This window comes from Periplaneta americana, chromosome 1, assembly GCF_040183065.1.
Source record: "Periplaneta americana isolate PAMFEO1 chromosome 1, P.americana_PAMFEO1_priV1, whole genome shotgun sequence".
NCBI classification, from domain to species: domain Eukaryota; kingdom Metazoa; phylum Arthropoda; class Insecta; order Blattodea; family Blattidae; genus Periplaneta; species Periplaneta americana.
In genome coordinates, this window is record NC_091117.1 from 11,125,728 (window position 1) to 11,139,772 (window position 14,045).

General features: G+C 34.5%; 2 protein-coding genes across 4 annotated transcripts in view; both read right to left on the reverse strand.

The window, feature by feature from the left end:
• Window positions 1-1,037, reverse strand: part of LOC138707148 (uncharacterized) — a 49,770-nt gene extending 48,733 nt beyond the window's left edge. For all 3 annotated transcript variants that reach the window (XM_069836655.1, XM_069836611.1, XM_069836590.1), the window contains exon 1: window positions 880-1,037. In XM_069836655.1, the coding sequence (XP_069692756.1) occupies window positions 880-940 (61 nt within the window). In that variant the 5' untranslated portion in view covers window positions 941-1,037. The remainder of the gene's footprint in view (window positions 1-879) is intronic.
• The window catches only part of CaBP1 (Protein disulfide-isomerase A6 homolog CaBP1), a 386,104-nt gene that overhangs the window by 30,517 nt on the left and 341,542 nt on the right, over window positions 1-14,045 (reverse strand). The gene's annotated exons all lie outside the window — the stretch shown is intronic.

The following is a 14,045-nucleotide window of genomic DNA, read 5'->3' on the forward strand; positions in this document are numbered from 1 at the left end:
CAGCTGTACCCAAAAAAAATTACACACCACAGAATCGAACATGTAAATTATTTTTAGTAAGTTACGTTTTTAATAACCAATTTAATTTGAGCTCTAAATATGTCAACATTCTTGCAGATCATGGCCTTCGTGTAATATTGTTTACTGTAGTGTGTGCTTTGTTTTATTCTGAAATGCAATTAGCTAGTTCTCAAAACTGACGACAGATGGATTTTGGAAAATAGGAAAATTATGTTTAAAAATTGACATTTCACTGAAAACTATTTTTTTGAAAAGTTTGAGTTCCAAGCTTCAAAATGAGGGGTCATTTATTAAAATCCGTTCAGCCGTTTTCCCGTAATTTCCATTACCAGTTCAAATTATATATAGATAATTTAAATGTAAATAAATGTAAATAATAAGTGTCAATAAATGTAGATAATAGAGAAAACTATAAGCGATAATAGCGATAGACATTTTTCAGCTTTTATCTATATCAGAATGTTCCGTATAGCATCTTCTATTTCCTGTTTCAGTTTTGTATGCTTAAACTGAATCATTTTGTACATACAGAGAACATCAAAATATTATACCTTAAACCAAAATGTAAATCTATGCTATCAGCCAGTTATTAAATAAGGAATAAAAGTCTCAATAAAATTTTATAGATCTCCGTAATCTATTTCAGAAGGTTGCACAGGACAATTTAATTATTATTCTAGAATAGGCGGTTCTTGCGATAATCACCTTTTCGAGAAACAAGCTCACACTGAATGTTGGAAAACCAAAGATTACATTTGACAGGGTTGCTATGGAAATGCAAACAGCAGCAGAAGTGAAGTGAAGATGTTCACATGTTTTATACCCACACTCAAAACAATGTAAAACAGGTATGATTACCGGGTGAAGGCGAGGTTGAGGCAGCAGCCACCAGGAGCAGCAGTATCGCGATAGTCGTCATGGTTCGCGCAGATCTGAAGTCGCCGCGGCCCTGCGCCTTCTTAAGAGGTTGAGCGACGGATGTCGAAGATACACGAAGATGGCCGAATCAGAGTTCTCACCACGAGGCACGAAATCCGAAGTGATCGCCAACGATTGATGATGTATTAAAGCTTCTGTGATTATGTGGAATTCGTGAACAAAGGAAAGTGGGTGCTATTTAATGTTATTTGCATACGTATTTGAAATAACCAATTTTGTTGTATGTTATAATTTTTGCAATCAAGACACTACCACAATAATATTAAGATTATTATTATTATTATTATTATTATTATTATTATTACTTACTGGCTTTTAAGGAACCCGGAGGTTCATTGCCGCCCTCACATAAGCCCGCCATTGGTCCCTATCCTGAGCAAGATCAATCCAGTCTCTACCATCATATCCCACCTCCCTCAAATCCATTTTAATATTATCCTCCCATCTACGTCTCGGTCTCCCCAAAGGTCTTTTTCCCGCCGGCCTCCCAACTAACACTCTATATGCATTTCTGGATTCGCCCATACGTGCTACATGCCCTGCCCATCTCAAACGTCTGGATTTAATGTTCCTAATTATGTCAGGTGAAGAATACAATGCGTGCAGTTCTGTGTTGTGTAACTTTCTCCATTCTCCTGTAACTTCATCCCTCTTAGCCCCAAATATTTTCCTAAGCACCTTATTCTCAAACACCTATGTTCCTATCTCAAAGTGAGAGTCCAAGTTTCACAACCATACAGAACAACCGGTAATATAACTGTTTTATAAACTCTAACTTTCAAATTTTTTGATAGCAGACTGGATGATAAATGCTTCTCAACCGAATGATAACAGGCATTTCCCATATTTATTCTGCGTTTAATTTCCTCCCGAGTGTCATTTACATTTGAGCCGTTCAGAGCAGAAGTGGCCTAAGTAAAAAATGGGTAATGAGGGTTAAAGTAAACATTCTGTAAAATACAGCGCAAACTAGCAATTAATATTCAGTTTATTTAAACTATTAGTAGTCAGTGGATAGCACGAAGGACATATTAATGGCTACTTTGCGCTGTATTTCACAGAATTTTTACTTTAAACCTCATTACCCAATTCTGACTTACACCACTTCTGGTCTGAAAAGGCTCATTTGTTATTGTTGCTCCCAGGTATTTGAATTTTTCCACCTCTTCAGAGGATAAATTTCCAATTTTTATATTTCCATTTCGTAGAATATTCTGGTCACGAGACATAATCATATACTTTATCTTTTCGGGATTTACTTCCAAACCTATCTCTTTTCTTGCTTCAAGTAAAATTCCCGTATTTTCCCTAATCGTTTGTGGATTTTATTATTATTATTATTATTATTATTATTATTATTATTAGTGAAGATTAGTATTATTGATTCCTATTTTCGTGATTCTTATATGCATTTTATAGTGCTGTTGTCCGAGTATAAAATAAAATTTAGAAACTATTTGGACTCGTGGAACCCCTAGGATTTGTTCGCGGAACTCTGGGTTTCCGGTTCCAAGGAACACATTTTCAGAAACTCGCGTGTAGGGAAATGAAGTAAAAGGAAAACTGATTCATTACTGATATCTTTCTAGAGGGAAAGACGGAAACCGACGTGGAAAACAGGAATGGGGAGTGACGAGCTGTACGAATCAGAACGTGGTTCGGATATGGTACATAAATTTTATCTGGAAAAATTAACTCCAAGAAAAACAATTGAAAATTTCCTTGAAATCAGCTATTTCTACGTCTTCAATAAAAACAGTGTAAACGTATGAATGCAGTTGCCAGAAACAGAAACATGATCGCTAGTCTTTCATGAACAGTACTGCTTCTCGAAATTTTGTGTCCTTTTTGCAAATATTTGACGTTATTTCGTTGTTAACTCTATAAATCTATTAGTGCTTTACGGTTATGCTAACAGATGGAGTGTAGACTATAGAACAGTATATTAGGGCGGTGGCGACTCGTTATACAGGGTGTTTCCGAGGTGGTGTTACAAACTTTCAGGGATGATTGCGAAGGGCACATGTATCAATTTGAGATCGGGAACCATGGTCCGGAAATTACTAAGTCGAAAGTTATAAGCAAAAATAGTTGTGTGGAAATGGAATTGTAATTTGGCACCACGTGCCCTCCTTCCCTTAACCTCTGGAACAGTCGTGGAAAAATGTTATGGGCCGGATGTCTCCTAGTGGGTACTTGTATCGATACATTATGTGAGCTTGTCTACTGTTCCCATTGGCTCATCCATATTCGAAAATCAGGTCCGCTCTCGTGTACTCCTCCATTTCACTAGGACTGATCGACTGGACACTGCAACTTGTACACATACACTGCTGTCTACAGACGTGCATATCAGAACCGACCATGTCCGTTACACATTACGCTATCTGCATTGCTTTAGTGTAGTTTCCTGTCCCCATCCCTCAGACAGCGCACTGAATGGAATACTGTAGGTAGACAACGTAAACGTCAGATGAATACAGTATGCGTAAGATGTACAGATAAATACACTTAAATAATGTGTACAGAGGAATAAAATTATTTAATTTCCACAGAACTATTTTTGCTTGTAACTTTCGACTCGGTCATTTCCGGACCAGGGTTCCTTATCTCAAATTGATACATGTGCCCTTCGCCATCATCCCTGAAAGTTTGTAACATCACCTCGGAAACACCCTGTATTTTTTGTATGTAGGATGAGATTGATGACTGATGACCAAGGCAGAAAATAATAATAATAATAATAATAATAATAATAATAATAATAGATCATACGCAATTAATCTCTTACTACAGTTAAATTCTTCTAAATGATCAAATACAACTTCAGATATTCTTTCGGCTCCTGTCACCTGAAAGTCCTGTTAATTCTTGTGTTTTATTATAGGCCTAGCTTATTTTATTTATTTTCATGTAATTTTGGTTTTTATTCATTTTATTTTTTATATCATATCATTTCAAATTATTTATTATTTCGTTTATTCTGTTTTTTTAAATGACCAATGAACTGCATTTAAGGAGGCTGCAAGGGTACTTGAAAATTCGTATTGTAGTCTCTGACAGGGTCTCCACCATCCAGGAAGAAGGGCCGTAGTATTAGGATGCACGTTCACATCCTCAAACACGGTTAAAGTTAAGCCATATCCCGCTCTCCGCACCCTCCCCTGTCCATAACTTCACTGCTAGAAAAAAAAACATTTGCTGTAAGATATTTGGATGGTTCCTCGGAAAGTATTTCTAAGATCTGAGATGTGCAGTGGCGACAACTCACGACAGAAAGTGAAAGTTTGAAGAAAATTATTACGTCGGGACGCATTAAAAATCAAAATCTGTAATTAAAATGTTTTCTATCCTCAAAGACACGAAATTAAACTGTAGGATCATCCTCATGGCCATCATGGAGGAATCGGCATTGTACTAGGGCATTCAATAAGTGATGAGTGATGACAACAATAGTATATATCAGCGCTCCTAGTGGCGAGCAATGGAATCTTTTAGTATGTAATAGAGGAGCCAATCCACACCTGTGGAGTACGGTTAGCGCGTCTGGCCGCGAAATCAGGTGGCCCGGGTTCGATTCCCGGTCGCGGCAAGTTACCTGGTTGAAGTTTTTTTTTCGGGATTTTCCTTCAACTCAATACGAGCAAATGCTGGGTAACTTTCGATGCTGGACCCCGGACTCATTTCACCGGCATTATCACTTTCATCTCATACAGACGCTAAATAATCTAAAATGTTGATGAAACGTCGTAAAATAACCTACTAAAATAAAAAAAAATAGAGGAGCCATTTTGATATTTCTAAACCTTAAAATCACTTTAGAACAGCATGCTGAAATTCATCAGTACCAATTGCCGAAGATATTTTTTTACCTGTCTTCTTATACTGTGCACAAGTATGACAATGTTAAAAAAATTGCTCTTCGATAGTGAAATGTAAAACCGCCAGCATAAAGCTAAAATTAAACTGAAAACAGCTAGGAAATCCGCTATCCGCTAGATAGAAAATATCCCAGCTAGATTAAGATCGCAATCCGCTAGTTCTGGCGGAAATTCCGTTGTTCTGGCAACACTGATTCGGGTTCGTCGGCAATTCTGTTCATTCAACATGCGAGAATTAGGCCCGTAACACACTTGAAGAGTTTTCGCTAGCGAGAAATGTGTTGCGAGAAAGAGGCGAAGAGCCTTCCTCCACACACTTGGCGAGTTCTCGCTATGATCATCTATGCACTGCCTTCATGCAGAAAGCATTTATCTGATTATAGTAATCACTCGTTGGGGAAAATATTATAGGTTATGTATTTACGTATATTGTCGCACTTTACAAATTACGTACGAACGCTATGTTGAATCTGAGTATTCAGATGATGAGGAAATGGAGTTACATGAACATATTTTGTTAATGAAAAGAAAAAGTAGGCCTAAAATTAAAGTCAGAAATATCTGAAAATCACATTGTATCTCACGAAAATAAGGGCGAGTTTTGGACACTGGTTTCGATTTGAATGATGATACGTTTAGGCGTTATTTCAGGTTGAATAGACCTCAGTTTTTTGCCATTCATGATATGATAGAGGATTCTTTGCTATGTTCTGATTAAAATTATGTAATCTGTTAAGACATATAGATACATTATTTGAAATGTTTAATCAATACTATTAAATCTCATCAAAATAAAATATAGCCCTATTTATTTTCAGATAATCTGATATTTGTCTCCAGATTTCTTCTTTAAGTTTCGTGTTTTTATAGTTTGCATCCCGTGCATCATATAAATAGGCCTACGACGGGTGATACGGTACAAGTTCGATAAGTTTCTGACTGCAATTATCAGCCATCTTTCCTCATTTTCAAATAAAAACAATACAATTCATCGCCACCTGTGATATATTTTTCTACATTCAATCGTCATAAAGAGTATGAAGTCAAACATCTTTGATAAATGTGTCAAGAAAATTCGCTGAGCTACCGATTCCAGCGAGAAACTCGCGCGAGGTTTTTGCCTCGAGCGAGAATCTCTTCCAGTGTATGGACGTCCTTGAATCCATGTTATCAATCTTTGAATTTTCTCGCAACACATTTCTCGCTGGCGAAATCTCTTTAAGTGTGTTACGGGCCTTATGCTACCATTTGCTGTTTCTTTTCTTGAATTACTTTTCAAAAAATATACCTAAAGGATATCCTTTAATGTGTTAATTACTTTGCCACGTACGAATTTCTTACTATCTTTATTTTCGCTCGTTACTTTGCTGCATAAAAGAGAGACGCCAGAATACGTCCTAAACTGCAGGCGCTCTGAGACGACCAAGAAGAAACTTCGAGATCAGATGTGTTAATATCGGGGAAATAAAATTGAAGCACATCAGCGGAGTGACATGTCGTTTGCTAGGTTATGTTGCAAGCTCAGATGAAAAACGTCAGTTCCGTCAGCTGACATGCAGCAAATAGATGCAATTTTATAGCGTATGTGATAGAAGTAATTATCTGATACATCTAGGACGTAAAACAAATTAGCCCTGACAGTCTGAGGTCTCCAGAGCACTTGGAAGGCCGAGACACGCTTACGAGAATTCTTTCCTTTCTTACAATTTTTTGACCTACTTGTGTCTGTTACACAGATGAGAAACAAAATAGAGACACTCGTTCAATGACATCAAAGTAATGTTGGGAAGTCGATTCACTTTGATTGGACTGCATCTACAAAGAAGTAGACATGTTCCAAAATGCACTGCGACTGTTATGTTCAGAGTTGTGTTTTCTTAGTACTACTGACAAAGGAGAAAAATCATATTTAGCTGTGGTTATTTATTTATTTTATTTATTTATTTATTTATTTGTTAATTTATTCATTTATTTATTTATTTATTTATTTATTTATTTATTTATTCTGGTGTAGTTAAGGCAATCAGGCCTTCTCTTCCACGACACCAGGAATACAAATACAATAATAGAAATAAACAGAAAAAAATATTATATACAAAGTAAAGCTACACAAGAAATAAAGAGAGAGAGAAAAAAACTCTATAAACAAAGTAAAGCCACACAAAAATATACACAGGTTGCAGTCACACAAACTTTAAATGACTGATTAAGTATCATAATTAATTCTATCCTAACTAATTAACTAACATAAACAAGAAACGTGCAATTTTAATCTAACTTAGAAAGCATGTTGGAAATATTCAGATTGTCAATTAACATAGATAAACACAATATAATATTTGTTACTCAGTCAAATGACAAATCAATGTAAAATAATGACATATTATATGGTCATTAAGTTTTTTATATACATGAGCTACAAATTGAAAACGTTTTCGCCCATTCAGGCATCTTCAGGCACAATTATACAATATCTCGATATCAAACTATGTAGCTATTACATTGGTGGTAGATAAACTGTTTAAGATTAATGATGTACAAAAATTCTCCATAATTAAAATGTAATATTACAAGTCATAAATTAAAATAATGTTAAAAACCACGTAGTGTTGTAATTAAACTTCATAATATTCTGTGGAACTCTTGTTCAGTAGAGTCCAATGAGTGATGAATTATGTCTGAAATATATAAATAAATACGAAATAGAAATGGGAAATTATCAAATGTAAAAGTGTAATCGGAATTGGATTGGATAAGTAAAAGTACTCACGTCGTTTGAACGTGGCAACTGTATAGATCACTATAAAACAATATGTAAAAAACCACGTAGTGTTGTAATTAACTTCATAATATTCTGTGGAACTCTTGTTCAGTAGAGTCCAATGTGTGATGAATTATGTCTGATTAAAAAAGAAAAAGAAAAAAACACAAATCAATACTTCTAGCAATGCCTAAAAAACATTAACTAAGACAAAATTTTCCAATTTAATTTTGAATTGTGATAAAGTCCGGCAGTCCCTGACGTCATTAGGTAACGAATTCCAGAGGCGAGGTATTTCTACAGTATAGGAAGATGAGTATAAAGACGTTTTATGATGAGGGATAGAAAGAAGTGCTTGATGTCGGTTTCGAAGAGTTGTAAGAAATTGAAAGCGCGATAACAGATAATTCGGAGTAGAAGTATGCATGATTCTAAACAGAAGAGACAGTGAATGTATTGTTCTTCGTTCCTTCAGACGCACCCATGAAAGTAACTGGAGGGAAGGTGTTATATGGTCAAATTTACGAGTATTGCAGATGAATCGTATGCACACATTATGAACACGTTGTAGTCTCTCAGCTAAGAGTGAACTTACCTTAGTAAGGAATCGCAATAATCAAAATGGGGCATTATAAGCGTCTGAATAAGATTCTTTTTTAGACTAAGTGGTAGAAATTCTTTCATATGGAACAAGGAGTGAAGTTGAGAAAATATTTTTTTGCAAATGTGTGTTACTTGAGTGTTCCAATTTAGATCGCTATCCATAAAAATGCCAAGATTTTTCACTGTTTCACTGTATTTAACAATAATCCCATTCAATATTATATGTAGTATAGTACTACTATCAAGAGTGCTTCGTAGACGATTATGTCCCATTACGATTGCTTGCGATTTCTCTGGATTTAACCTTAATCCAAATTTGTGTGCCCACAGTGAAATCGAATTCAAGTCTTCGTTTATTTTGTTTACTGCGTCACTAGTCTCGTCAGGGTGGTTAGAGGCATCTACACGTTTGTTGTTAAATATAGCTCATTTGTGACAATATTTTTCACGTAAATTTACGCAAATTTTACTTTTTTTCTTGCAAAAGTCATAATTTGGGCAATAAACAACGAAAAAATGTGTATTTTTAATTTTCTTTATTTCAAATTTAAATGCTATCTAATTTTTCATGGAAATACTTAGAACAAACTTAAGCCTTTTGACTTTTCCTTAATTAAATACGTTGAGACATACTGTTATTGACTAAAATTACTTTTTCCCGACAGTTAATAGCTTTACCACTCCTTGGTAACATTGCTTTCAGGCTGTATGAACATATAATGGATTTCGACGGTACTTCAGACAATGATTGTTCTTCAAACATCTCCGCATATCACAACAGACTTCTTCAAAGCTCCTTCGATATAAAAAAAAATACTAAAAACCGAATTATCACGGGTGTTACAGAATTGTTGTTAAAGGTAAGCTTTTAAAATGTATTTTCAATTGTTATAATAAATTGTACATCGAATGTTAACCTTTAAATTGACAATAGTACATTATGCAACGAGCCTATAATGAAGGTAATTAAGAAGTGAGTATGGATATTTATGAAACGAGCGCAAGCGAGTTTCATAATTTTCATACGAGCTTCTTAATTACCATTATGGGCGAGTTTCATACGACTTTTTATGCTTGACCATATTTCTAACTTGATATTATTAATTTTCTTTGTATCTGACCTTGGCCAATGTCCCGTATGTTGTGAGATGTGCGCAGACGCGGATTTTTTCCGAGGAACAGATGTTCACAATGACCCTGCTAGGCCATAAGAACCTACAGAGATAACATTAAAAATAAATTAGACATTGAAAAATGAGATGACAAATTGAATTTATTTGAATATTATTTACAATTAACGCTAATTATTATAGTAACAGAACATAACCTTCTGCGACAGTAAAGGATTTCCAGCCTCCGTGACTTTTCGCTAATTCTCTTTCGATTGCATATCCGAGAATAATCGATACTTGCGGTTTTATAACGGTACAAAGCTGACCTGTCTTGGCTGAACAGTTGTAACCTGAGTCGTCATTGGCTGAAAGACCTGACCTTTAATGAGTAGGTGCACTTTAATGAGGTCCCTTAAAGGTCTGCTACCAGATGTATAATTACTACATTTCGGCATGGTCGAGCATAATAGTTATTTATGGTACTTGTGAGGTAAGTGCAATAAAGATCACGCTCACAAGTACCATACGTAATTTTATCCATGACCATAACGAAAAATTATGTTTTATAAAAGAAAATATGTTGAAAATAAGTCCTCATGTAATCACATACCATGGCATGGATTTTTGAATCAATACGTTACTAGGTAGGTCATGATGTAGGAGGCCATGATTAGTAAGGAATGGTATCTAAGGCGTTGGATAAATAACAAATTATAATTAATTATATAATTTTAATATATATTTTTTTCACTTTAAACGTGTATTTTCGTCTTTTTGAAGTTTCAGGGATTATTTAGAAGTGTTGACGGAACTAATGTGATTAAAATAATTTCACATTTTACTTCTGTAAACTTAAGAGGAATATTAAAACTTAATTAATCATCGTGTCTGTTTAGCTCAGTTGGCTAACGCGTGTTATTTTAAAATCCTATAAACCCAACTTCGTAGGTTCAAGTCTCCTCGCATCCCAAAAGGTAAATTATTACAAAATTTTAAAAAGATACATATTAGATATGGATGTAATGTACAAATTACGACGTAGCAGATAGAGAAAAGAGAAGGAGATTGAGTGTATGTATATTTAAGAAATGGTAATAAAGAAGTAGACGTAGTGACATCTAGTAACTAATACATTAACTTCTTGAATAATAGTTCAATGGAAAAGTACACGTGTGTACCCGGGTACTAGGAAAATGCTAATGAACTGTGAGATAAAGTTCAAACTGTGAGGTAAAGTCTTTATCTCACTAGTGAAATAAAGTAATGTTGAATAAAAGCCTACTTTACGAACGCAAAAGTGTTTAGTAAAGGCATGTTCTTTGTTATGGTCATGGATAATAGTTATTTATGGTACTTGTGAGGTAAGTGCATCTTTATTGCACGAGTGCAATAAAGATCACGCTCACAAGTACCATACGTAATTTTATCCATGACCATAACGAAAAATTATGTTTTATAAAAGAAAATACGTTGAAAATAAGTCCTCATGTAATCACATACCATGGCATGGATTTTAGAATCAATACGTTACTAGGTAGGTCATGATGTAGGAGGCCATGATTAGTAAAGAATGGTATCTAAGGTGTTGGATAAATAACAAATTATAATTAATTATATAATTTTAATATATATTTTTTCACTTTAAAAGTGTATTTTAGTCTTTTTGAAGTTTCAGGGATTATTTAGAAGTGTTGACGGAACTAATGTGATTAAAATAATTTCACATTTTACTTCTGTAAACTTAAGAGGAATATTAAAACTTAATTAATCATCGTGTCTGTTTAGCTCAGTTGGCTAATGTGTGTTGTTTTAAAATCCTCTAAACCCAACTTCGTAGGTTCACGTCTCCTCGTATCCCAAAAGGTAAATTATTACAAAATTTTAAAAAGATGCATATTAGATATGAATGTAATGTATAAATTACGACGTAGCAGATAGAGAAAAGAGAAGGAGATTGAGTGTATGTATATTTAAGAAATGGTAATAAAGAAGTAGAGGTAGTGACATCTAGTAACTAATATATTAACTTCTTGAGTAATAGTTGAATGGAAAAGTATACGTGTGTACCAGGGTACTAGGAAAATGCTAATGAACTGTGAGATAAAGTTCAAACTGTGAGGTAAAGTCTTTATCTCACTAGTGAAATAAAGTAATGTTGAATAAAAGCCTACTTTACAAACGCAAAAGTGTTTAGTAAGGGCATGTTTTTTGTTATGGTCATGGATAAAGTATCTTACAGGATACAACAGGTTAATGGGCTATATGCTATAATTTTAATAGAACAATAGGAAAAAAATTGGTTGGAAAATTAGAATTTCACAATACTATAATATTGCACAACATATAAAATATGGACATTGCGATAGTTGTTTTCTTTACGGTCCGACACGGTTTAATAAACTAGTGTGAGAAATGAAGTTTTGCCAATTTAAAGGTGTGATATATGATAGTCATGGCCACGTGTTGGGATTGTCGAAAAACGGAGCTGCTGCGCAACAATCGACACCATAAGGCCAGGACCGGTATTGCTGATGTCCTCAAGCTTCGTGGATGGGAGGTACACGAGGAGATCCACTGTATTTCATCCTTAGATTCGAACAGAAGAGCAGATATTGTAGCCATCCACAGGACTCAATCTAAGGGAATCATTCTTGATCCTACAATCCGGTTTGAGAGGGATGCCCTGCAGGCACAACACGTTGGTGAGGAGAAGAAATCCATTTATGAGTCCTGCATCCCATACCTAAGTGAGAAATATAACCTTCCCACTAGTCAGTGGAGTGTTTGGTGCACGTGGCACTCTTCCTAAGTTCACATGGAATATTTTAAAAGCACTCGGTCTCCGATTTCTTGAAATCCAAAAAATTTTATTGGATATTCTTAAGGATTCAATCCAAATATTGCATTACCATTTATATTTTGGCCATTGACGATTCTTTTGGGTTTGCATTTCTATGGATGTTTTGCTAAACAATTCCCGTATTTAATCTTAAATTATTTCTGTAGTGCTTTTATTCTGGATCTTTATGGTCACCCTCACTGAGGGCAGATTATTTTGTTAAAAATAGTTGTTGTTATACTGAGTGTTCAGTTCAAAGTGTGTCATGGCTTGCTGTATGCCATCATGTGGCTAGCCGATGAGCCTAGAGAATTCAATCTTCCTACACTTCCGCAGAGGTGTATTAGTTATGTGCAAGAGACGTTGCCTAGTAAGTACGGCGTTCATTCAGAAGAGTACTTACCGATACGTACGGTAAGCCGGTAGTGGCAGGAATGTGAACTGTTTGGAAACATGTACTGAGGTGAGTTTTTTCTTACTGTCGGGATATGTGGATATATGTAGAGGAGATGTGGTCAGTGACCCTACACCAGTGACAAATAGGCCTACTATTATTTTATTTTGACATTAGTTTACATAATTACGAATAGATCAATAAGTGTAGTGCAGAACAATTCAAAGTGATTTGTAAAGGAAACTATTAATGAATTCAGGTCGAAATCTCACCTTCGAACTGCGAACAGAGATCTTTACAGTAGATCAACAAATAAAAAAATATTAAAGAGAGATTTAAGGAAGTCTCAATGATTGCCTGAAATGTCTAATTATATTGGACTCGTGTAGCTTATACATACAAGATGTTAAATAATATGTGGGGAACCTTCGGGGAATGAATAGATGACCAGAAAACAAACACAAAGGTTCCTACAAAATATATAGTCAATAATATGTAATAATGGATAATAATAAATCTATAGCCGAAATTTTTCTGGTAATTTTCGATTTTCCAAAAATAATTGGTCCTAACATATATAATTAATCACCCTGAAACCGAAAATCGCTTTTTTTGAAATTTTTGTTTGTATGTCTCTCTGTCTGTATGTTTGTTACCTTTTCACGCGATAATGGCTGAACGGATTTCGATGAAAATTGAAATATAAATTAAGTTCGTTGTAACTTAGATTTTAGGCTATATGGCATTCAAAATACATTATTTAAAAAGGGGTTATAAGGGGGCCTGAATTAAATAAATCGAAATATCTCGCTTATTATTGATTTTTTGTGAAAAATATTACATAAAAAAATTTTCTTCAAAAATAATTTCCGATAAGTTTTATTCCTTAAAAAATTTTGATAGGACTGATATTTAATGAGATAAATGAGTTTTAAAATTAAAATAACTGCCATCTAAGGCCGTATAATGAATTAAAAAACAAATAACTTCGTCTATAAGGGGCCTTGGACAGCAACAACCGAAAGCTATGAAAGATAGCCTACAGATAATGTTTCTGTGTTTGTATGAAGTAATATCGGATAATTAATTATTAATTCACCATTGGAAAGTGTAGTTTCTCTAGATGGACATAATGCTATAATGTTATTACAGTAACTTGTGAGTGAATCGAGGACAGGTAAGATTAAAATAGCTTCTTATGCACAGAAAACTTGATAAGCTATTCTGTACATTCGTTTCTTGCATTTCCTAAAATAATTTTATGACCAAATGAGTGCTCTCTGGATCAAAATGATCGCATTTTAATTATGCAAATACAATTTAAATTAAGTAACATAATACACGATTTATCCTTCTATCAAACACGAATGTTCCCTGGATCAAATGTCCTATTTTAATTATGTAATTACTTTATATTTATTTCTAACGGGTGCAGCGGAGCGCACGGGTATGGCTAGTATGTAATAATGGACCCCCTATATCGTAATAATGCACT